The following is a 26,765-nucleotide window of genomic DNA, read 5'->3' on the forward strand; positions in this document are numbered from 1 at the left end:
GGTGTCATCAGCAAATTTACTGATCCACCCTTCAGCCCCCTCCTCTAAGTCATTAATAAAAATTACAAAGAGCAGAGGACCAAGCACTGATCCCTGCGGCACTCCGCTAGCAACCTGCCTCCAATCCGAAAATTTTCCATCGACCACCACCCTCTGTCTTCGATCAGACAGCCAGTTACCTATCCAATCGGCCAACTTTCCCTCTATCCCACACCTCCTCACTTTCATCATAAGCCGACCATGGGGGACCTTATCAAACGCCTTACTAAAATCCATGTATATGACATCAACTGCCCTACCTTCATCAACACACTTAGTTACCTCCTCAAAAAATTCTATCAAATTTGTGAGGCACGACTTGCCCTTCACAAATCCGTGCTGACTATCCCGGATTAATCCGCATCTTTCTAAATGGTCGTAAATCCCATCTCTAAGGACCTTTTCCATGAATTTACCAACCACCGAAGTAAGACTAACCGGTCTATAATTACCAGGGTTTTCACCCTGATCCTTCCTCCCACAACCACCCTACCCTCCATTTTGATTGTCTCTACCAAATTTCCTCTCAACTGTCTCTTCCTGAAGGAGAGCAGTCCCAGCCTTGCCAATCCACCTTAACTTTTTTAAATTCATTTGTGGGACACGGGTGTCGCTGGCTGGGGTTGCATTTATTGCCCATCCCTAGTTGCCCTTGAACTGAGTGGCCCGTTAGGGCCATTTCAGTGGGCAGTAGAGAGTCAACCACATTGCTGTGGCTCTGGAGTCACATGAAAGCCAGGCCAAGTAAGGACTTCCTTCCCCAAAGGACATGAGCTCCTGATTCCCAGAAAAACTACCCAAAGGCATTTGATGAAGTCCCTCGCTGTTCGTTAACAAGCTGAATCTCATGGAGGGGGGTAGAAATGATGGGCAGGTACTCTAATTTGTAGGCGACAAATCCTAGGACCTCAACTATTTACTATTTGTTAACAACGTTTCTCGACTAGTGTCTAGCCTGGTTCCAATCGTCGCCAGCGAATCACATCGAGTTACTTCCTGCTCCCGCATGGTTCCCTCTGCTTTCCATCCGCCTGCATCTTCCAGCCTCCCCCCAACCACCCAGGAACTATTCTGGACCGCTTTCTCATCTCCACGCTGCCACTCAGTAACATCTGAAAATACATCAGACTCCGCGTCAACACTGACGATATCCAACCCGACCTCACTAGCACATCTCTCCACTTCTGCACTCAGATTGCTTGGCTGATGCGTAGAACTTTCCACCAACTAACTATTGGGAAGACTGTCTTCAGGAGCAGCAGACTCTGTTCCCTGGCCACCAGCTCCAGCCCTTTCCACGCGAACTGCCTTCGAGGTTGAACCAGACTGTCCACAGCTTTAGCTTCATAGCGGAACCAGAGAGGAGCTTCGAACTGCACTGGCCAAGGACACCCATTTCCATCTCCACATTACCCAACTCTCAGTCCGCCAACACTCACGCTTTCGTCACCTCCAGACTGGATTACTGTGATGTACTCCCAGCCAGAAAGAGGCCATTCGGCCCATCGAGTCTGCACCGACCACAATCCCACCCAGGCCCTACCCCCATATCCCTACATATCTTACCCACTAATCCCTCTAACCTACGCATCCCAGGACACTAAGGGCAATTTTAGCATGGCCAATCAACCTAACCCGCACATCTTTGGACTGTGGGAGGAAACCAGAGCACCCGGAGGAAACCCACGCAGACGCGAGGAGAATGTGCAAACTCCACACAGACAGTGACCCAAGCCGGGAATCGAACCCAGGTCCCTGGAGCTGTGAAGCAGCAGTGCTAACCACTGTGCTACCGTGCCGCCCTGGTTTAGCAACTCAAGATTCAAATCCCTCTGCATCTCTAATCCCCACCATCCCGATAACTCTCATCTCTAACTCTGGTCTACTGAGCAGCCAGGTTCAAGCTTTTAGGTAAAAGCAAATTACTGCGGATGCTGGAACCCTGAAACTGAAAGAGAAAATGCTGGAAAACCTCAGCAGGTCTGGCAGCATCTGTAAGGAGAGAAAAGAGATTTACTAGCATTTTCACTTCAAGTTTCTAGGTGTCCAGATCACCAATAAACTGTCCTGGTCACTCCATGCCGACACTATAATTAAGAAAGCCCACCAACGCCTCTACTTTCTCAGAAGACTCAATAAATTTGGCATGTCCTATGATTCTATGAAATTAACTAACTTGCGATCTGATTCGACTATTTTCTGCCTTAACCATCTCCGCAACTGGGGAGAGCAGCTTGGGTTCAACTAACCTGTTGGGAATTTTTATGCTCATAACTGATGTTTACAGGTTAGATTTGCTGAAAACAATTCTTCAAGATTTTACGTTGACTACTAATGTCTGGGTTACCTAAAGGAAACCGGAGTACTCCGGCGCTATCGTTAAGAAAGCCCACCAATGCCTCTACTTTCTCAGGAGGCTAAGGAAATTCAGCTTGCCCACTACAACTCACCAACTTTTACAGATGCACCATAGAAAGTATCCCTTCTGGATGTATCACAGCTTGGCCTGGCTCCTGCTCTGTCCAAGACCGCCAGAAACTACAAAGGGTCATGAACGAAGCCCAGTCCATCACTCAAACCAGCCTCCCATCTACTGACTCAATCTTCACTTTCCGCTGCCTCGGAAAAGTAGCCAGCATAATCAAGGATCCCACGCACCCCGGACATACTCACTTCCGTCAGGAAAAAGATACAAAAGTCTGAGGTCACGTACCAACCGACTCAAGAACAGCTTCTTCCCTGCTGCTGTCAGACTTTGGAATGAACCTACCCCGCGCATTAAGTTGATCTTTCTCTACACCCTAGCAATACTGACACTACATTCTGCACTCTCTGCTTTCCTTCTCGATGAACGGTATGTTTTGTCTGTGTAGCGCGCAAGAAATACTTTTCATTAAATACTAATACACGTAACAATAATAAATCAAGTCAAGATTCTAAATCATTCTATCAACAGTGGCTGTGCCTTCAGCTGCCAAGATCCTAAGCTCTGGCATTTCCTCTATAAGCCTTCCAGAGAGTGAGAGAGTAAGAGAGGGGTTGGGAAGGCCAGAGATGGAGAGGGGGGGCGCAGAGAGAGAGGGGGAGAGAAAGAGAGAGAATACTGACCAGACTGCTGTGCTCGAGTTGCCGGAGTCGGCAGCACTGCGTCTTGTCCGTTCCGTAACCGGTTACCCACTGCCCCAGCCCCTGTTCCGGGTGCGAGGACTCGTGTTGCCGAACTGCGCGTCTGCACCACACGCTCTTCCCGTTCGTGCTCCCTGCGCTCGCGCTCACTCTCCTCTGGAGTCCTCCCTGCACCCTGCAAACATCAGGAACAAAGGTCACTGACCTCACACTGAACAAAATGGCTATTTACTTGTGGGGGGTCGAGGTGGAATGAAGGAAATAAGAATCTACAGTGCGGAAGGAGGCCATTCGGCCCATCGAGACTGCACCGACCACAATCCCACCCAGGCCCTATTCCCGTAACCCCACATTATTTACCCTCCCAATCCCCCTGATACTAAGGTGCAATTTAACATGGCCAATCAACCTAACCCGCACATCTTTGGACTGTGGAAGGAAACTGGAGCACCCGGAGGAAACCCACACAGACATGGGTAGAACGTGCAAACTCCACACAGACAGTGACCCGAGGCCGGAATTGAACCCAGGCCCCTGGCGCTGTGAGGCAACAGTGCTAACCACTGTGCCACCCAAAGTATCAGAAATGGTGCGGACTTCAAAAAAATGCATATGCCAATTGTTACGGACAGCAATAGTCAGGTACCAGGACAATTGGCGAATGGGTTTCAAAAATCAGTTAGAACTCTTCAATCAAGAAGCTAAGCAAACTGACTTGCCCAAACCCACTGACTGTTCCTCTCTTCCGTACGCTGACTGTCCAGTTATGCCATTTAGAACCCTTTCTTTTCAGGCATCCATCTTTGGACTGCTCTCTGTTGATCCTCAATAATTAACCCCCTTGCTATTTTGCTCATCTATTCCAAAAGTGAAACACAATATCGTGGCAGCCCCTTTTCCACGCCTGCAAGGCATCCCTCCAGCACCTCACACGGGAGGTGGAATGGGAGAAGAATGGGAGCTCAACTCTGCAATGCTTCAAGTTTATTTATACGTGTCACAAATGAGGCTTACTACATTCACACTGCAATGAAGTTACTGTGAAAATCCCCGAGTCGCCACACTCCGGCGCCTGTTCGGGTACACTGGGGGAGAAGTTAGCACGGCCAATGCACCCAACCAGCACGTCTTTTGGACTGTGGGAGGAAACCGGAGCACCCGGAGGAAACCCACGCAGACATGGGGAGAACGTGCAGACTCCGCACAGTCACCCAAGCCGGGAATTGAACCCGGGTCCCTGGCATTGTGAGGCAGCAGTGCTAACCACTGTGCCACCCTATTCTTTAGGTAGTCTCCAATGGGATGTGCTGAACTGCTCCCTGGTACCAAGCACATAACACTAGCCACATGTATAGCTTTAAGTACAGTAAGAAGTTTAACAACACCAAGTTAAAGTCCAACAGGTTTATTTGGTAGCAAAAGCCACACAAGCTTTCGGAGCTCTAAGCCCCTTCTTCAGGTGAGTGGGAATTCTGTTCACAAACAGAGCATATAAAGACACAGACTCAATTTACATGAATAATGGTTGGAATGCGAATACTTACAACTAATCAAGTCTTTAAGAAACAAAACAATGTGAGTGGAGAATTTAAATTTAAATTGTCTTGTCTGGAGACAATACACATCTTTTTAACCTGTCTTGATGCTCTCTCCACTCACATTGTTTTGTTTCTTAAAGACTTGATTAGTTGTAAGTATTCGCATTCCAACCATTATTCATGTAAATTGAGTTCGTGTCTTTATATGCTCTGTTTGTGAACAGAATTCCCACTCACCTGAAGAAGGGGCTTAGAGCTCCGAAAGCTTGTGTGGCTTTTGCTACCAAATAAACCTGTTGGACTTTAACCTGGTGTTGTTAAACTTCTTACTGTGTTTACCCCAGTCCAACGCCGGCATCTCCACATCATGGCTTTAAGTAGCCAGGGAGGGTGCTCGCGCACGCACGAGTGTGTGTGTGCGCGCAAGACAACAGGGAGAGGTGGTGGCTTACTGGTATTGTCACTGGACCAGTAATCCAGAGACCCGGGGTAATGCTCTGGGGACCTGGATTCAAATCTCACCACGGCAGATGGTGAAATTTAAATTCAATTAGTTAATAAAACAAGTGGTAAATAAAACTAGTCTCAATAATGGTGACCATGAAACTTCCATCAATTTTGGCAGCACGGCAGCACAGCTGCTTCACAGCTCCAGGGGCCTGGGTTTGATTCCCAGCCTCGGGTCACTGTCTGTGTGGAGTTTGCACATTCTCCTCGTGTCTGCGTGGGTTTCCTCCGGGTGCTCCGGTTTCCTCCCACAGTCCAAAGATGTGTGGGTTCGGTTGATTGGCCATGCTAAAAATTGCCCTCAAGTGTCCTGGGATGCGTAGGTTAGAGGGATTAGTGGGTAAATATGTAGGGATATGGGGGTAGGGCCTGGGTGGGATTGTGGTCGGTGCAGACCCGATGGGCCGAATGGCCTCTCTCTGTGCTGTAGGGTTTCTAAGATTCTAACTCCAGCAAGAGAGAATTTGGGACATTTCAATGGGAAATACTAGTAAGGGCAAATTAAACGCAGGCGCTGTTAAAGAATAGGGGAAAGCTAAATGTTCAGGGCTATGCTGTAGGGGGTGCTGCTGACGTGAGATGCATAGGTTCTCACCACTGGAAAGAAAAACCATTTGACAATAAGGCACCACAAGGCGAATCAGCGAAGCCTGTGCATCGGGAGAAGCAGAGCTGAAGAATTTCATGCTGCAATTACTCAGAGGCATGTGACTTCCCAGCGTAACTAAAAATAAACAAGGCAAATTGGTGGCCGCTGACTAACATACAAGCTCCTCTTCACTGGAGGCTTGGCTCCTTTTAGACCTCAATGACTGGGCCCCCAGGTAGAAAGATGGACCATAATGTAAACCACACAGAGATATCACCCCCCCCCCCTATTTAAACATTTTGTGCTGCTTTTCAACTAAGAATGACAGCATTTTTCAGTTGTTGATCTGGATGGCAGCATCTCAAAATAGAATTCTGTTGAAGAAATACTTGCTTTTATAGAGTGCTTTTAACATCCATGGGACATAGAATAGAATCCCCCCCCCCAGTGTCGAAGGAGGCCATTCGGTCCATCGAGACTGCACCCAACAACAATCCCACCCAGGTCCTAGCCCTGTGACCCCACGTATTTGCCCTGCACTAGTCCCCCTGACACTAAGGGGCAATTTTACCTTTGCCAATCAACCTAACCCGCACATCTTTGGACTGTGGGAGGAAACCGGAGCACCCGGAGGAAAGCCATGCAGACACGGGGAGAACGTGCAAACTCTGCACAGTGACCGAGGCTGGAATTGAATCCAGGTCCAAGTTTTAAAGTTTAAGTTTCTTTACTAGTGCCACAAGTAGGCTTATATGAACACTGCAATGAAGTTACTGTGAAAATCCCCTAGTTGCCACACTCCGGCGCCTGTTCGGGTACACTGAGGGAGAATTTAGCACGGCCAATGCACCCTAACCAGCACGTCTTTCGGACTGTGGAAGGAAACTGGAGCACCCGGAGGAAACCCACGCAGACACAGGGAGAACATGCAAATTCTGCAGTGACCCATGCCGAGAATCGAACCTGGGTTCCTGGCGCTATGAGGCAGCCCCACCGTGCCGCTCGCTAATTTGAAAAGATGGCACCTCAGACAATCCAGCACACACAGTACCGTGCTGCATTGGGGGCCTACATTTTGCACTCCCAGGTCCCCGAAATAGGGCTTTAACCCATAACCTGGCTCGGAGGCAATAGTGCAGCCAGAGCCACAAGGGTAAGCATAGAGGCTCTTGAAGGTTGCCAATAGGTACAGTGTACGTTCTTGCTTGGTATTCCCTACGGGGGTTCCTGTGGCTCAAAAACTAACCGTGTTTGCACATGAAACGCTCCAAGGCGTCCTGGAAAAGGTGACGCAAAGGGCAGCACGGTGGCACAGTGGTTAGCACTGCTGCCTCAGTGCCAGGGACCTGGGTTCGATTCCCGGCTTGGGTCACTGTGCACATTCTCCCCGTGTCTGCGTGGGTTTCCTCCGGGTGCTCCAGTTTCCTCCCACAGTCCGAAAGACGTGCTGGTTAGGGTGCATTAACCATGCTAAATTCTCCGTGTACCCGAACAGGCGCCGGAGTGTGGAGAGTAGGGGATTTTCACAGTAACTTCATTGTAGTGTTAATATAAGCCTACTTGTGAGTAATTAAGAAATAAACTTGAAGGCATACTTTTCTTGCGGTTAAAATCCAAGGAAAACATTTCAGAAGGGGGGTGGAAAAGAGAGGAGGAAAGAAACATTTCCAGCACCAAATGTAGATGTTTAACACTTACAAACTTTAGCATGTTCCAATCAAAGACGTAGTCATACGAGAAGCCCTGTCGGTGGAATAAGTTCCTGAAAAGCTGGCGCAGGTACGAGTAATCAGGCTTGTCATCAAAACGTAAGGAGCGACAGAAGTTCAGGTAGGTAGAAAACTCAGCTAAAAAAAAAAGGGAGGGAAATTTTTTTTAAATTAGGATCACGGAAACAGACCGATCACCCCGAGGTATACCGCGAAGACCAGAGTGATATATGATAAGAGGATCTGAAGTGATCAGCAATAGTGGATTGGGCAGGATAGGTTGGGGGCAGAGAGGAGGAAAAAGAAAAGCACACACCTCGGCTACAACCAGCAAAATTCTCAGCCACAATCGTACGTCAGCGGAAACACCCGAATGTTGAACCGAAAAGGGAGGGGAAACTGTGCAAGGCTTGAGCGGAGTGTAAACCGAAGGGACTCAAAAAGGACCGGCAAGTACAATCAGTCCGGTATTGCACAGCAGGGGTGCTAACTTGCAAGGTGGGGGGATAGAAAATGGGACAGCAAAGAAAGCAGGATAGCTTCAGATTCTTCGCAAGAAACCACAGCTTAATTCACCATAAATCCTGGGTAAGCCAATGCAATCTTTTACAAGACTTTCGACCCCCATTTCAATCTATATTAAACGGAATACAATTGGGCAAAGACGCTTAAATAATCTGTAAACTTTATGACAGCTATAGGAGCACATGTTAAAACCGCAAAGAGGTTAAAATTTACCTATACGCGTTACAAACAGTACTTACCAGGAAACCGCCCCCTAAAAATGCAATGTGAAGTTGATATATATTTTAAATTGAGTAATTTAGAGACTTGCCCTACAGAATCATAGCCTGCAATCTTATCCGAACAGTCGACTTTGCTAGATATTGAGGGAAAAACAAAAATCGCAATAGCAGGAAATGCATATTTATAATATTGTTTCAACCTATAGCAGCCCAATGTATTTAGATAGGTCATAGAATCCCTACAGTGAAGCCCCCATGTGTCATTAGGCAAGTAGGAAAAAAAGCCACTGACCAGAAAGATACATCATAGAATCCCACAGGGCAGGAAGCGGCCATTTGGCCCATCGAGTCTGGACTGACTGCAATCCCACCCAGGCCCTATCCCCGTAACCCCACATATTTACCCTGTTAATCTCGACACTAGGGTCAATTTAGCATGGCCAATCAACCAAACCAGCATGTCTTTGGACTGTGGGAGGAAACCGGAGCACCCGGAGGAAACCCACGCAGACATGGGGAGAAGGTACAAACTCCACACAGACAGTGACCCGAGGCTGGAATTGAACCCCTGGTGCTGTGAGGTAGCGGTGCTAACCACTGTGCCACCCCAGTCAAGGGCTGCAGCCAGCTCAGCAACAGTTCTGGCAGGTTAGTGATCGGGACTGGGAATTATATGTAGCTTAACTGTACAATCCCAAGGCAGAACGAGTTCCATTTCGCACTGCTGGTGTTGACACTACATCACATCACCTCGTGCCCAGCAGCACGACGTCAAGTTAAAAATAACCCGACTTCCTCTCAGCACGTTTTCACGTCAATTCGATCAACAGGCAGCCAGACCTGGCAACACGGTAAACTGTGCCAGCGTGGGGCCACCTTTCGAGCAGCTCAGCTTGCTACCAAAAACCCAAATGGTTTACTTCTGGTTCAGTCACAAGACAATAATAGAACAACCTGACAGGAGGCACGATTTGGAGGGGGTGCGGTAACACTGGAGTTTAGAAGGATTGGGGGAGGAGGGGTGGTATTGATCTCAAATGAAACTTACAGAATACTGAAAGGCCTGGATAGAATGCACGTGGGGAAGATGTTTCCCCAAGGAGGAGAGACTAGGATCCGAGGGTACAGCCTCAGAGACAACTCTTGAGAACCGAGAGGAGAATTTCTTCAGCCAGAGAGCGGCGAATCTGTGGAATTCATTGCCACAGAAGGCTGTGGAGGCCAGGTCATTGAGTGTATTTAAGGACAGAGATAGATAGGTTCTTGATCAATAAGGGGATCAAGGGTTATGGGGAGAAGGCAGGAGAATGGGGATGAGAATCATATCAGCCATGGTGGAGCAGAATCGATGGGCTGAATGGCCTAATTCAGTTCCTATATTTTATGTTCCAGGACATGGCTGGGGTTGACTGTGGTGCTTCTCATGATTGACAAGCCTAGCCTGCCCAATGAAGCATAACTACTTGGGCATGTGGCATTGGAAGACAGAAACACCCAGAGTGTCATGCCAGGAGCAGTGGAGGGAGGGGGGGAAACTAACCCACGTAGATCTGAAACCCCGGCTGCTGCTCCGACATTACCAAACAGTAGCAATCTCTTTTAGAGGAGGAACTGGAGGCACTCACACGGATAGCTCTTGCACAATACTTCGATTGGCGTCGACATCTTTTTCTCACTGATGCGCTCGTACTTCTGCCGTTTTGTGGCCGCTTTGAGTCCCTGCCATGGCAACGAGCCCAAGTTAAAATACATCAGGACGTAACCCAGTGACTCCAGGTCATCACGGCGACTTTGTTCTGTGGAGATTTTTTTTATTTAAAAAGTCAGGAGCTAAGATTCACTTGGAATAACTAGCAGTGGTATTACGGGATTGATCACCTCTTAAAATCCACTACCCCGAAATGAGAGAGAAAAAAAAGCAGCCCTCAATTCCCCACATCATACATTCCTACAGTACTTTACCCTTGCGTTTAAGGAATAAATCTTTGAACAAGGCCAGTCAGTCAATCTGGGCTTGCCGCTTCCTCAGTCCATGCGTGCCAACATCAGTGGTCGACTCCTTCTCTTTCCCACCCAAGAAAGCAATTTTCTCCTGCTAACTTTCCCTATTCATTAATATTCTTGGAGCACCTCAAACACCTCCCCCCCCCCCCCCCAGCCTTGCGCGCCAGGACGGACATTGGTCACATGCTCACCGATGCCCAGATGAGTGTTGATGGAGGCATACCGAGCCGTGCCAGTCAGATTCTTGTTTTCCCGGTACGGGATGTGTTGGTGAGTCCGTGCGTCACGGTACTTCTTGGCCAGGCCAAAGTCAATGATGTAAACCAGGTTCCCCTTCTTGCCCAGGCCCATGAGGAAGTTGTCCGGCTTAACGTCGCGGTGGATGAAGTTTTTGGAATGAATGTACTCAATTCGACTGATCTGGGGAAATATAATTGAGCCAAGAGTGCAAGGGATTACAAATCGGGGATTCAGTAATCTGCTCCTGAAGGTTTATACATTTGCCTACAAGGATTCATCGGCCTGACCCTCACATTGGTTCGCTTCTTGTAACAGGCTTCCTTTTAAAAGTTATCACAACAGTCCTGACTCATCATAGAAACCCTACAGTGCAAAAGGAGACCGTTCAGCCCATCGAGCCTGCACCGATGACAAGAGCATCCTACCTAGGCCCTATCCCCGTAACCCCACAAATCCCCCTATCCTACACATCTTGGGAATCTAAAGGGGCAATTTAGCATGAACCAATCCACTCAACCTGCACGTCTTTGGACACCAAAGGGCAATGTACCATGGCCAGTCCACCTAACCTGTACATCTTTGGATGCCACTTTTACCAATGTTCCAAGTACTAAAAAGCTCTAGCGCTTGCTGCAAGTGGACACGCTTCCTCATTACTGGCTCTGCTTGGGCACTTGGAAACCAAGATGCAATTGTCACTCAAGTTTCAGAATGGTTCTCATTTAGCTCAAATGGGAGGGTTTTAGGTTATTAGCACAAGAAAGGAGACGGCAAGAATAGTCTCAGCACCTTGCACGCCTAGTGTCAACAACTTTGCAGTTAGGAGTGCGCAAGCAACGGGAAACTAGATCCTTGAGCAACAGCAACTAAGATTGACAAGGTATAGTTGGTTTCGCTTTCCTCACTTCCCATCCGCTATCATTTGGTTCACTTTTGTTCACTGTCATTTCTATAGCTGGAATGACCAGGTTTGATGTGCAAGAATAGTCTGCCGGTCTTTCCTGAGCATCAGGGGAGCAAGCATAATGACCGGCATTTATACAGCGCCTTTAAAAAAAAGTACATCACAATGTACTTCTTTAGGAATGTAAGCAGACATTTTACACTGAGCAAAAACTTGAACACATGGATAGATATTGGGGGGGGGGTGAAAAGAAAGCAGAGAAGTGGGTATTCTAGAATTTTATGGCCTCAGCAGATGGAGGCAAATACAGTTGCTAAAGGTGTACTGATTAAAATCAGGGATGCACAACAGACCAGAACTGGAGGAACACAGAAGTTAGATGGCTGTTCAGTTTAGAAAGTAAGAGTTTTAACAACACCAGGTTAAAGTCCAACAGGTTTATTTGGTAGCAAAAGTCATTTGCATAATGGCATTTGTTACCAAATAAACCTGGTGTTGTTAAAACTCTTACTGTGTTTACCCCAGTCCAACGCCGGCATCTCCACATCATGATGACCAGTTTAGAAAGTTGCAGACATGGGGATGGGTGAATACACAGGAACATAGGAATTAGGAGCAGAAGTCGGCACATTCAGCCCTTCGAACCTGCTCCGCCATTCAATCAGATCATGGCTGATCTCTCCCTGGTCTCAAATCCACCTCCCCACCTGTTCCCCATATCCCTTTAACCCATTTATCAGAAATATATCTATCTCCTTCTTAGAACCATTCAATGATTCAGACTCCACCGCGCTATGGGGCAACGAGTTCCACAAATTCACCATCCTCTGTGAGAAGTAGTTCCTCCTCATCTCAGTTTTAAATCTACCACCTCTCAACCTATACCTGTGACCTCTTGTTCGAGATTGCCCCATAAAAAGGAAACACTTGGTCTACATTTACTTCATCAATCCCATTTAGTATTTTATATACCTTGATCAGATCCCCCCTCATCCTTCTAAACTCCAGTGAGTACAAGCCCAAATTGTTTAACCTCTCCTCATACGCCAACCCTGTTATCCCCGGAATCAATCTGGAGAACCTCCTCTGAACTGCCTCCAATGCCACCCACATCCTCCCTCAAGTAAGGAGACCAAAACTGGACACAATACTCCAGATGTAGCCTCATCAACACCCTGTACAATTGCAACAACACTTCTCTGCTTCCATACACCAGTCCTTTTGCAATAAATGCTAACATCCCATTTGCCTTTTTTATTACATGCTGTAACTTTCTGCAATTCATAAACAAAGACCCATTTTGAATCTGCTTTCCAGCTAGATAATAAAGAACAGCACAGGAATAGGCCCTTCGGCCCTTCAAGCCTGCGCCGATGACATTGTCCTATCCAGACCAACCGCTTATATCTCTCTATTCCCCGTTTGTTCATATGTCTATCAAGATAAGTCTTAAATGTGGCTAACGTAACTGCCTCACCTGGCAGTGTGTTCCAGGCCCCCACCACCCTCCGTGTAAAAAAACTTCCCCCACACATCTCTACTGAACCTTTCCCCCCCTTATAATTGCCATTTCTGCCCTGGGAAAAAAGCTTCCAACGATATCTCTATACCTCTCAATTCTATAAACTTCTATCAGGTCGCCCCCTCAGCCTCCGTCTTTCCAGGGAGAACAATTCCAGTTTATTCAATCTCTCCTCATAGCTAATACCCTCCGTACCAGACAACATCCTGGCAAACCTTTTCTGTACTCACTCCAAAGCCTCCACATCCTTCTTAATTTTAATGTCTATTTTTTTTTGGCCAAAGTGGGTAACTTCACACTCATCCACATTAAACGTAGTACTTCGGGATGATAGGGAGGAAATAGCTTGATTTGGGTTTCAGACAAAGCTCGGCACAACATCGTGGGCCGATGGGCCTGTTCTGTGCTGTACTGTTCTATGTTCTAAACCCCATCTGCCAAATTTTGGCCCATTCTCCTAGCCTATCTATATCCGTCTGTAAAAACCTTGGTCTTCTCTTCACTGCTTGCTTTCCCACCTATTTTGGTACCATCCGCAAATTTTGCTATGTTACATTATAGGGATTAAACACAGGATGGAAATTGTAAGAGGGGCAATGCTGGACCAGGTGTGAAGGTGGGTCAGTGAGGACAAGAGTGACAGGCGAATGGGACAGAGAATTAGGATACCAGCATCGTGACTGTGCAGAGTACATTTTCAACCACAACACATTCCACCCCTCCCCATTTTCAAGATGCATTGCTCAAATTAGCCGCATATTAGAACTCTGAAAATCCGTACCATTTGGTCTGCGAGAAGCAGCACGGTCTTCAGGCTGAACTTGCGTGAGCAGAAGTTGAAAAGGTCTTCGAGACTGGGACCCAGCAGCTCCATCACCATCACGTTGTAATCTCCCTCGGCGCCACACCATTTAATCGAGGGAATCCCAACTGCAGATGGCAGAATCCAAAACCACACCATCAGGCACACATATGGGCAAGGCAAACGGCAAGTTAAATACAAGTTTAAAAAGAAAACAGTTACATTCATTAGAGCTGCCAGCTACCATAACAAAACTTGGCTGGCACTTCAGTTACTACTAACAAGCTGACGGTATAGAATGCACCAAGATCCAGTTCTAAACTGTCCAACTAACGGCACGGTGGCAAGCACTGCTGCTTCGGTGTGATTTCCAGAAGAAATTAGATATAGCTCTTGGGGCTAAAGGAAATTAAGGGATATGGGAGGAAGGGGGAGGGAAAAAAATCAGGATATTGAATTCAATAATCAGCCATGATCAAAATGAATGGTGGAGCAAGCTCGAAGGGCCAAATGGCCTCCTCCTGCTTCTAGTTTCTATGTTTCTCACAGCGCCAGGGACCCGGGTTCGATTCTGGCCTTGGGTGACTGTGTGGAGTTTGCACGCTCTCCGTGTCTTCATGGGTTTCCTCTGGGTGCTCCTCCCACTGTCCCATGATGTGTAGGTTAGGGGGAATTGGCCATGCTAAATTGCCCCTTGGGTGTCCCAAGATGTGTAGGTTAGGGGGAATTGGCCATGCTAAATTGCCCCTTGGGTGTCCCAAGATGTGTAGGTTAGGGGGAATTGGCCATGCTAAATTGCCCCTTGGTATCCCAAGATGTGTAGGTTAGGGGGAATTGGCCATGCTAAATTGCCCCTTAGTATCCCAAGATGTGTAGGTTAGGGGGAATTGGCCATGCTAAATTGCCCCTTAGTATCCCAAGATGTGTAGGTTAGGGGGAATTGGCCATGGTAAATGTGTGGGGCTATGGGGATTAGGGCGGATGCGGGGGCCTGGGAAAGCGATTCTGTCAGAGAGTCGGTGCAGATCTCAATGGGCCGGATGGCTTCCTTCCGCACTGTAGGGATTCTATGAACTAACATGGATTAGGAGGACAGAGAAAAAAAAATAGGATGCCAAAGATGTTACAAATGTGTGTGGAAAATCCAGGTTAGTCAGACACATTAACAACTCTTTTGCAATTGAAATTCAGGGCTGCGCACGAGTGCGTGCAAACACCAGTTCAGAATGATGTAATCGTGCCAGCTGGACTGCTGCAGTACAGTTTAGCAACATCTTAAAAACAAAACGCAGATCACGGGCCATGTGCCTGGGCATGCGAGACCCGGAGCAGGAAATGACATGCCGAAATATTTTAATCTGGAAACATCCAGTTACCGAGATACCAGCTTACAGGAAAGCTCTCCCGTTCGCTGATGTTTCCCCCCTCTAGATTGTTTAAAATTAGTTTCTAGCCATCCTTCATCCCGATAATTGAAAATAGTCGATGTTGTTACAACACGGCTGTTCCAAACGGGTAGCTTTCCTCTATCATTAAACAATGATCCTATTGACCTCAGAAAAGGTTCTAAACTTGGATCAAAAACTCCACACACGTGCACATACCCCATCCTGCTTTTTGGGGGGGGTGGGGAAGAGGAGAATAATCTTCATTCTAACAATAGCCTATTGCCTTCATTATGGTGGATAAACATCTAAATTGCACACAGTTGATATTTCTCCATAACAACATTATTGGCCAAAATACCTTCCCTACTGACACTCGGGCCACAAGGACCCACCCACTCCTATTCCTTATGCTCATGTTCGACAGACACTAAACTCACACAAAGAGGCAACATAATGGCAGAATCAGTGGAAGCACATGCCAGTAAGAGTTACTACTTTTGGGGCAGGATGAGAAGTGGGGGTGGAAAAGGCCACACACACACACCTTTGCTTGCCTGTTAGTCAAGTCCCATCACACAGTCAATCCCAATTCGGCACCTCACTAATTAGATTCCAACATTCCAGTCCCATCATACAAACTACAGAAACATAGAAACTAGAAGCAGAGTAGGCCATTGGGGGCTTCGAGCCTGCTGCGCCACTCATTTTGATCATGGCTGATCATCGAACTCAATATCCTGATCCCCCCCTTCCTCCCATATCCCTTGATCCCTTTAGCTCCAAGAGCTATAGAAACAGAGCAGAGGTAGGCCGTTCAGTCCCTCATGTCTGCTCTGCCATTCAATAAGATCATGACCGATCTGATTTTAACCTCAACTTCACATTCCTGCCTACCCCGATAACCTTTTACTGATCAAAATCTATCTACCTCTGCCTCAAAAGGTATTCAACAACTCTGCCTCAGCCAACTTTTGAGGAAGAGAATTCCAAAGTCTCTCAAGAGAATTTCTTCTCCCCTCATCGCAGTTTGAAATGGGCAACCTCTTATTTTGAAGTTGTTGATTTATTGTCACATGTAGGCTTACATTAACACTGCAATGAAGTTACTGTGAATATCCCCTAGTCGCCACACTCCGGTGCCTGCTCAGGTACACTGAGGGAGAATTTAGCATGGCCAATGCATCTAACCAGCACGTCTTTCAGACCGTGGGAGGAAACCGGAGCACCCGGAGGAAACCCACGCAAATACGGGGGAGAACATGCAGACTCCGCACAGACAGTGACCCAAGCCAGGAATCGAACCCAGGTCCCTGGCGCTGTGAGGCAGCAGTGCTAACCACTGTGCTACCGTGCTGCCCTTAGTTAGCAGTGGCCCCAAGTTCTAGATTCTCCCACACAAGGAAGCATCCTTTCCAAATCCACCCTGTCCCAAGACCCTTCAGGATCTTGTGCGTTTCAAACAAGTCGCCTCCTGCCCTTCAGAACTCCAGGACATATCTGTTTGCACTCTGCTCCTAGTCAATTGATTGCCAACCATCTTTAAAACAAAATCAAGTTCTGTTAAACACACTGGGACTTATTCACAAAGAGCCTTCGACAAAGGGATTGTTGTATCCCGGAGATTGGGGCAGAGCCAAGAGAAAATCTACCTGCTGCTAGACATTGTTCCCAGGATGTACCAATCTTCAATGCGCCCTACACAAGTATTCAAAGAAAACCTGAAAACACGTATGCATGACGAGTTACATGCCATTTTAAGCAGGGTTCAGTTGCAACACACTTAGTTAGCACTTTAAAAATACAATTTCAAGTAGACATTAAGGGGGGATAAAAGCAAATGCTAGAATTCAGAAATAAACAGAAGGCTGAAAATACACAGGGCAAAGAACTGAAAGACTGAAGACCTCAGGAGTGCACCTTGCACCGAATTCTGCAATCGCAATATATTTTCCCTGTGGCTGACTGGTTTGCTCTGCAATTCTAACACGTCATTTAGGTTGGTGAGGATTTAACGTGCTCTGGTAAAGGGTTGGCCTCTTTTAAGGAAAATCACTGTTAGAAGTGGGATTAGAACTCACCACCAGGGAAGACCGCAACCTGTACGCAGCACCTTAGACCACTTGGCCATCCTGACTACGTTTTTGTAATGAGTTCCTGGAACTCATTCTAGTGCTGTTAGACCCAACTTGATGGAAGAGAAAATTAAAACATTTACGACCCCAGTGCATCCATTTTAAAACATCACTTATCAAATTATTAACAATGCAGAACCTTGAATACCGCAAGTAGAATCATAGAAACCCTACAGTGCAGAAAGAGGCCATTCGGCCCATCTCGTCTGCACCAACCACAATCCCACCCAGGCCCTATCCCCATATATCTACCCACTAATCCCTCTAACCTATGCATCCCGGGACACTAAGGGGCAATTTAGAATGGCCAATCAACCTAGCCTGCACATCTTTGGACTGTGGGAGGAAACTGGAGCACCCGGAGGAAACCCACGCAGACACAGGGAGAATGTGCAAACTCCACACAGACAGTGACCCGATCCGGGATTCGAACCCAGGTCCCTGGAGCTGTGAAGCAGCAGTGCTAACCACTGTGCTACCGTGTGGCAGAGAGCTCGAAAGATTACAAATTGATGGGATAAATTATCTAGCGCTTAACAGAGAAAGATAATTCAGCCCAAAAGATCCAGGTGCTCAAGCTCCACACAAACCTCCCCCTCACTCCATCAGTATATCCTGCTGTTGTTTCATTTTCTTATCTCATAGTCTATACCCATATTCATCAAGACTTTGACAACATTCAGCCTTGAGCTGATAAGTAGCAAGCAACACTCACACCGCACAAGTGCCAATGACTGGGACCCAGGTGCCATTTCCTCCCAGCCCTACCTCCATTTCAGTGCTGGTTGGAACCATGAAATTGTAATCCTGTACTGTACACAGCAAGAAACTATTTCCTCTGGTGAGAAAAATCCAGAACAAGAGGGCATCACCTTGAAATTAGAGTCAAGCCAAGAAGGAATGATGGCAAAGCGCATCTCTACACTCAAGTACCAGGCAATGACCATTTTCTAACAAGATAATCTAACCAAGTCTCCTTGACATTCAATGGCATGATCACTGAATCGCCCACTATTAAAATCCTAGGGTTTATCATCGACCAGAAACTGAACTGGACCAGTCATGAATACTGTGGCTACAAAAGCAGTATGAGTTTTAACAACACCAGGTTAAAGTCCAACAGGTTTATTTGGTAGCAAATACCATTAGCTTTCGGAGCGCTGCTCCTTCGTCAGATGGAGTGGAAATGTGCTCTCGAACAGGGCACAGAGACACAAAAATCAAGTTACAGAATACTGATTAGAATGCGAATCCCTACAGCCAGCCAGATCTTAAAGATACAGACAATGTGGGTGGAGGGAGCATTAAGCACAGGTTAAAGAGATGTGTATTGTCTCCATCATTCCTTCTTGGCTTGAGTCTAATTTCAAGCTGTGGTGGTTACTGATAATGTCACATTATCAGTAACCCCCACAGCTTGCCTCCTGGACTTGCAGGCGGTCCTGGAGACAATACACATCTCTTTAACCTGTGCTTAATGCTCCCTCCACCCACATTGTCTGTATCTTTAAGATCTGGCTGGCTGTAGGGATTCGCATTCTAATCAGTATTTTGTAACTTGATTTTTGTGTCTCTGTGCCCTGTTTGAGAGCACATTTCCACTCCATCTGACGAAGGGGCAGCGCTCTGAAAGCTAATGGTATTTGCTACCAAATAAACTTGTTGGACTTTAACCTGGTGTTGTTAAAACTCTTACTGTGTTCACCCCAGTCCAACGCCGGCATCTCCACATCATGGCTACAAAAGCAGGTCAGAGGCTGTGAATTCTGTGGGAACTAACTCATCGCCTGACTCCCCAAAGCCAAGGCACAAGTCAGGAGTGTGATGGACAGACCTGGATGAGTGCAGCTCCAACAGCACTCAAGCTCAACACAATCCAGGACATAGCAGCCTTCTTGATTTGACACCCCAATCACCACTTTCAACATCCACTCCCTCAAACACCATTGTACAGTGTCAGCAGTATGTATCATTTAAAAGTTCAGCAGCAGCAACTCACCAAGGCTTCTTCAATAGCAACTTCCAAACTGGCAACCTCTACCACCTTGAAAGGACATGGGCAACAGATGCATGGGAAAACCACCATCAAGTTTCCCCCCCCCCCCCCACAAGTCACACACCATCCCAATTTGGATCTATATCACTGCTCCTTCACTTGTCACTGGATCAAAATCATGGAACTCCACCATAGCAGTGTACACTACATGGACTGCAGCGCTTCTAGGCAGCAGCTCACCACTACCATCTCAAAGACTAATAGGGATGGACAATAAAACTGCTGGCCTAGCTGGTGACGCCACATCCCATGAAAATATTTTATTTAAATCTTTTTTTAATTTATGCATTCGTGGGACATGGGCGCCGCTGCCTGCCCAATATTCATTGCCCATCCCTAGCTGCTCAAGGACAGTCGAGAGTCAACCACATTGCTGTGGCTCTGGAGTCACATGTAGGCCAGACCGGGTAAGGACGGCAGATTTCCTTCCCTAAAGGGACAATAGTGAAGCAGATGGGTTTTTCCAACAATCGACGTGGTTTCATGGTCATCAGTAGATTCTTAATTCCAGATATTTCTTATTTCACACAAATTCCAGCATATGCCATGTCAGAATTTGAACCCCGGGTCCCCAGAACATTAGCAGAGTTTCTGGATTAATAGTTTAGCGATAATATCCCTAGGCCATCGTCTCCCCAGGCTAGATACATGTTTTTCTAAACTATTCCACCACCTGGTAATGAGTTGCTCCCAAATTCCCTACTGGATTCATTAGTGACTCTCGTGTATTGACAGCCCCTAGTTTTGGTCTCATCCTCTCTTTGTACATCTGTTCTATCAAAGCCCTTCAAAATTTGAAAGGCATGTCTTCAGCCGCATCTCAACTTCTCCTTTCTCAAGAAGAGAGCCTCTGGCTGTTCAGCTTTTTCCATCTCTGCAGTCACGGATCTCCTCCTTGGCTAGCTGTGTCAGTGATACACCACAAAGTAGTATTACAGTACCCAGATAGGGACATTCCAAATCAACTGCAGTAAAATACAGAATCGAGGGGGCTTTCTGAGCAACATGTCTGGCGACAGAGAGATAGATTCACATATTTAATAGCATGGATAAGGAACTTTGAGGAAAGGCTAGAAGTGAGGTGGTTTTGGATTATACATTAGAACAGGTTGAATTTGAAAGAAAAATGTTTTCCACAGGATGATGGGTGGTACGGTCAGCATTTGCTGCCAATCCCAATTGGGGAAGCATGATGGTAGTGGTTAGCACTGCTGCCTCACAGCGCCAGGTTCAATTCTGGCCTTGGGTCACTGTCAATTCTCCCAGTCTCGGTGGGTTTCCTCTTCCAGTTCAATATGTGCGGGTTAGGTTGATTGGCCATTGTAAATTGCCCCTTAGTGTCAGGGGGATTAGGAAGGCAAATATGTGGGGTTACGGGGATAGATCCTAGGTGGGATTGTTGTTGGTGGAGGCTCGATGGGCCAAATGGCCTCCTCCTCCACTGTAGATTCTATGATTCAATCACCTTCAAGGTGGTGGTGGCAATGGTGAACTGCCTCCTTCTGGAATAGAACCGAGTGATAAATTAGAAAATTTCAGCAGGCAGTTACGAGTAAACTACATTGTTGTGGGTCTGGAGTCACGTATAGGTCAGACTGGGCAAGGATTTACAGATTTCCTTTCTTATTTCTTCCTTCAAATTAGTGAACCAGGTAAATTTAGCTAAAAAAATTGGGAGTTTCATGGTCACTGTTATTGATGCTAGATTTTAGATTCCAGGTATTATAAATTTTAATTAAATTTAAACCCCCCCCAGCTGCCACGGTGGGATTTTGAAATTCTGTTCCAGAATCTAGAGTCCAGGCACATCAGCACCGTGCTACTGTATTCCAGGAGAAAAGAACTTGCTTTGGGAGAGCTTGGATTTGAGAAAACCTATTTTCACAGATTGGGAAAGCTTGGCAACGAGAGGGGAATAAACTTATCAGAAATGTATTTATTGTACAGAAGGTTGGTTAGATGTTCCACTAAGAACCAAGGTGGAATGAAGAGGATAAATCAAATTCAAAAAGTACACGGGGGAAAATCCAAGTGAATGGGTCTACGTGGAGAAGCATACCGGGGCTAAAAAGTGTCTCCACTAGAAACCAGAGCTTTGCAGCTCTGACGAAGGGTCATCCAGACTCGAAATCCATCCCCACAGATGCTGTTAGACCTGCTGAGATTTAAGCATTTTCTAGTTTTTGTTTCAGATTCCAACATTCGCAGTATTTTGCAGCTTATTTCATTTCCAAAGACAGCAGCAAGAACAAAATTTTAAATAAATGAGTTTCTTGAAACAAATATTGCTGTGAACCTAAATATCACGCTCATAAAACACTTATCCCAATTAACTGCAGGAAAACTTACTGGACCCTACCTTTTGTTATCTGCACGCAAGCTCTCAGCATTTGTACATGTCTGCGTACTTTAACATAGAATTCCTGAGCTTCTCTTGCTCTCTTTCTGCTGGAATACGAGGCTACTTGCTCACCACGATGCAGTCACAGGCCCATCCTATAGAATACTCTTCTAGCAGAAGGTCTGCACTTGATCCCGTGTGTGTTAACCTGGTCTTAGCTGGTAGCACCGTGGAGATAAGAGTTCAAGTCTCTCTCCAGAGGCTTGGGAGTGTACAAATAGAGATATTGGGGTGGCACAGTGGCTAGCACTGCTGCCTCACAGCGCCCACGGACTTGGGTTCGATTCCCGGCTCGAGTCACTGCCTGTGTGGAGTTTGCACATTCTCCCCGTGTCTGCATGGATTTCCTCCCACAGTACAAAGATGTGTGGGTTAGGTGGATTGGCTGTACTAAATTGCCACTTAGGGGGACTAGCTAAGGTAAATGCGTGGGGTTGTGGGGATAGGGCCTGGATGGGATTGTGGTCGGTGCAGTCTTGATGGGCCAAATGGCCTCCTTTCTGCACTGTCGGGATTCTATGATCTATGATAAACACCGTGGACTGAAAAGGAAATGCTGCTTTGTCAGAGGTGTCTTCCATTTTTATTCTTTCATGGGATGTGGGCGTCACCGATTGAGCCAGCGCTTATTGTCCATCCCCAATAGCTCTCAAGGGGGCAGGTTAAGAGCCAATTGCTGTAGGCCTGGAGTCACATGTAGGCTAGACATTAGCGAACCAGATGATTTTTTTTTACAACAAGCGGCAATGGTTCCATGGTCATCAACAGAATTTTAATTCTCAATTTTCTCTGCATTGAATTCAAATTTCACCATCTGCCGTGGTGGGATTCGAATCCAGGTCCCCAGAGCCTCCTGATTACTAGCCCAGTGACAATACCATAGCATCATTGCCTTCTGCTTAGTTCCAGGTGAGATGTTAATCATAGGCTCTGTCTGCTCTCTCAGGTGGGCATAAGAGATTCCATTCCCTTAGTACTAGTCTGAAGAGCAAGGGAGTTACACTTCGTGCCCTGGAGAGTATTTGCCCTCAGTCACCACAAGAACAGGATTATCTGGCAGGTATCACACTGCTGTTTGTGGGAGCTTCCAATGGGAGCACAAACTGACCGCTGGGTGTCCTACAAGTGATTGCATTTAAAAGTATATCTGCAAGCTGTAAATTGTTTTGAGATGTGCACTGGTCATAAAAAGCCTCCTCCCTCCCCTTCTTCAATGGGGTCAATGCAACATCACAAAAGAGGGCAAGAATAAAAAGATGGAATAGCAATCAGGGAAATCTGCATCCTATTAACCATATTTAGAAGGTATTAAAAATAACAAATCAACCAAGAACATGTGAACAAGGAGCAGTAGGTGGCCATTTTGCCCCGAGCCTGCTCCACTATGGCTGATCTGATAGCAACCTCATGCCTACGCCCCCTTGCTCATCAAGAACCTATCCAGCTCTGCCTTAAAAATATTCAAAGTACTCTGCTTCCACCACCTTTTCAGGAAGAAAGTTCTAAAGACGCACAAAACTTGGGAAAACATTCTCAGTTTAAAATAGGTGACAGCTTATTTTTAAAATCGTGACCCCTAGTTTTAAATTCTCCCACACACAAAAAAAAAGATCTTGGCCACATCCACCCTGTCAAATCCCTCAGAATCTTGTTTGTTTCAATCAAGTCACCTCTTACTTTGCTAAACTCCAGCAGATACAAGTCTAGCCTGTCCGACCTTTCATTACAAGTTAACACACCCATTCCAGGTATTAGACTGGCAAACCTCTTCTGAATGGCTTCCAGTACATTTACATTCTTCCTCAAACAAGGTGACCAATACTGTACACAATATTCCAAATGCATCTCACTAGCACCTTATACAACTGAAGTATAACCTCCATATTGTTGTATTCAATTCCCCTCATAAGACCATAAGACATAGGAGTAGAATTAGGCCACTCGGCCCATCGAGTCTGCTCTGCCATTCAAATCATGGCTGATTTTTTTTTCTCGGCTCCATTCTCCTGCCTTTTCCCCATAACCCCTGATCCCCTTCTTATTGAGGGACCTATCTATCGCTGTCTTAAAGACACTCAATGACCTGGCCTTCACAGCCTTCTGCTGCAAACAGTTCCACAGGTTCACCACTTTCTGGCTGTAGTTCCTCCTCATCTCGGTTTTAAAGGATCGTCCCTTTAGCCTGAGGTTGTGCCCTTTGGTTCGAGCTTTTCCTAAGAGGAGAAACATCCTCTCCACGTCCACTCTATCCAGGCCTCGCAGTATCCTGTAAGTTTCAATAAGATCCCCACTCATCCTTCTAAACTCCAACATGATAACATTCTATTATTTTTCCTGATTGTTGTATTTGCATATAGCTGTGATTCATACAATAGAACAGCCCATCCCTCTGCACCTCAGCTCTGCAATCTCTGCATTTAAACGCACTTTATTCTTCCTGCCAAAATGGACAATTTCACATTTGCCCACATTATACTCCATTTGCCACGTTTTTCCCCACTCACTTTCCTATCCATATATTTTCTTCGCCTCATGTCCGGTTCACAACTTATTTCCCTACCTTTGTAGCAAATTTGGCACCCATCCCTTCAATCCCTGCATCCAAAGTAATTTATATATGTCAACAGCGCGGATCCCGGTGGCACACCACTCATTACGTCTTGCCATGGATATAGGTGGTTAACTCTGTCAACCATCCAACCATGTTACCCGTGTACCACGAACTTTTATTTTTCGCAATAAACGTTGCTGTGGCACTTGATGCCATCTGGAAATCGAAGGACAGTACATTCACCGGTTCCCCTTAATTCTCGTCAAGGTGCACCGGCTCAGGTTGAAGATCACCTCCATTCCAAGAGCAAGGGCCAGAATCTGCCTCGATGTTGGATGGGTGGTGGCTGCGCAAAGCCACTCAAGTTCAGTACGCGGATCTGATGCATTCCATTAGTCCAGTTCCATTTCCGAGACAGAGCTTTCCCAGGAGCACCAGAGAAAGGGGCGAACACAATCATTGCATCGTCAAGACCACTATCCTTCCTTAGGGTTTGTCCGGCATTAGTCAGATGCTGCAACAGTAGTCAGTAGCACAAATTCTGCTTTGGCCTTTGCACATTGACATTTTAGTTGAACCCAGAATGGAGAGAGCGAGAGAGAGAGAGACGGACAGAGAGCACGCACACCGTCCAATCTACCATCACAGCTTCATCATTTTTTTATCTTCTGGATGCACGCTCACAACAGCAACCCTAGAATAACATTACTGCAAGTGTCTTCCTTCCTTGTAAATATGCGAGGGGCATCTTGGGTTGCATGCATTGTGCACAATCATTAGTGAATCGGGATTCTCATTCAGTATGCATGAATCATTGACAGGGAGCTCTTTGTAAGGCATGCTGCATATGAGTGGTGCGTGCTACCAATGCAGCCTGTTTGAGACGTTTCTCTGCTAATTTAATATAAAATCGTACAATTAGTTGCATTCCATTTCCAAGGAGACAGAAATGTCTCGATGATGCTGGCTAGTTGCTCACTTGAAATGGTGTTGCTGTAAGAACGCCTCTTGCCAGTGAAGTCTTAAGGCACAATACTGCGAATGCTGGAATCGGAAACAAAAACAGAAAATGCTGGAAAATCTCAGCCTGTCTGACAGCAACTGTGGAGAGGGAGCAGAGCCAACGCAGAGTCTGGATGATCCTTCGGAGCTCTGACAAAGGACCATCCAGACTTGAAATACTGGCTCTCTTCTCTCTCCTCAGATGTGGTCAGACCTGAGGTTTTCCAGCATTTTGCGTTTCTGGTGCCTTAGAGTGCTTGCTTTTCCTTATAGTTAGATAGAAAGAGTGCATCTCCTCAAATCAAAACGCAGTCACACTGGCCACAGATCCTTGCAGTTTCTCAAGTCACCTGGAAAGCAAACTTTCCAGCAATTCAGCCACACCCTCTTCATCAACCCCTACAACCAATTTTTATTGGGGGGGGGGCATATTAGTCGCTGCATTCTACTGAAATTCACCGAGCAAAGCTTTCCACCTCTGAAATAATGGACAACTTTCAGACCCAGCCGCTCTTACGGGAGACACAATTGCGAAATGATTCAACAGCTGAGCAGTGTCCCCAATGGTCGAGTCTCTTTCTTCCCACCCACCAAAACTTTGCACAGCCACCATTTCATACTATAGAGTGCATTAGATATGGGAAGGAGCTGTTACTCTAAGCAACATTATGCTTGGCACAGAGTAGACCCTGATTTAGGGGACCAGAAATCTCTCAACTTTAAAAAAGGTCAAATGTCAACAAGCATTGACACAAAAATGTCTGCCATGACTGCTAGACAGAAAGAGCTATAGATTTGATGGGTCTATTAAAGGGATAGACCCTTTGATAGATGGTTCGAAGGGATGAGCTTCGTTGAATCAAAAGGCCTCATCATTCTCCATGGAATTCATCTGCCCTCTCCACCCAAAATGATCTAAGAACTCACCTCCTCCTTGCATCATTTTGTAGAACTTGCTCTCGATGTGGAGTTGGGGGTGTTTCGTTTTGACACATTCCAGCTTTATTGCAACTTCTTCCCCAGTGGCGATGTTTGCACCTGAAAAAAAAAGACGAGAGGATCGTTATCAGTGGGAAAGGTAGAAGGAAGAATCATCCCTGTCGTTTTAAACACCAACAGTGAATCAGATCAAAGAACGAGAGGATACGAGAGACTGAAAGACCAGCAATGCTTGGATTCAATTTGGCCTGGTGTGGTACAGAACAATACAAACCGGAGTCTCAAAGTTCTAACTCATGGTCTATGGGCCAGGGCACGGGAGCTCAGTGATTAGCACTGCTGCCTTACAGCGCCAGGGACCTGGCTTCAATTCTGGCCTCGGGTCACTGTCTGTGTGTGGAGTCTGCACATTCTCCCCGTGTCTGCGTGGGTTTCCTCCAGGTGCTCCGGTTTCCTCCCACAGTCCAAAGGTGTGCGGGTTAGGGTGGATTGGCTATGCTAAATTGACCCTAGTGTCAGGCGGATTAGCAGGGTAAAGATATGGGGGTTACGGGAATAGGGCCTGGGTGG

At 46.5% G+C, this 26,765-nt stretch overlaps 1 protein-coding gene across 1 annotated transcript; it reads right to left on the reverse strand.

The window, feature by feature from the left end:
* Positions 1-3,147: 3,147 nt before the first annotated feature.
* Positions 3,148-26,310, reverse strand: LOC144490555 (casein kinase I; the record flags this gene model as incomplete). Its single annotated transcript, XM_078208273.1, has 6 exons — positions 26,184-26,310; positions 13,706-13,854; positions 10,450-10,678; positions 9,880-10,050; positions 7,498-7,646; positions 3,148-3,340 (listed from the first exon to the last, which is right to left on the reverse strand). Coding segments are annotated over exons 1-6 (907 nt in total), but the record flags the coding sequence as incomplete, so codon positions are not given.
* Positions 26,311-26,765: the final 455 nt, after the last annotated feature.

Source organism: Mustelus asterias, unplaced genomic scaffold (assembly GCF_964213995.1).
Source record: "Mustelus asterias unplaced genomic scaffold, sMusAst1.hap1.1 HAP1_SCAFFOLD_3425, whole genome shotgun sequence".
Classification (NCBI taxonomy): domain Eukaryota; kingdom Metazoa; phylum Chordata; class Chondrichthyes; order Carcharhiniformes; family Triakidae; genus Mustelus; species Mustelus asterias.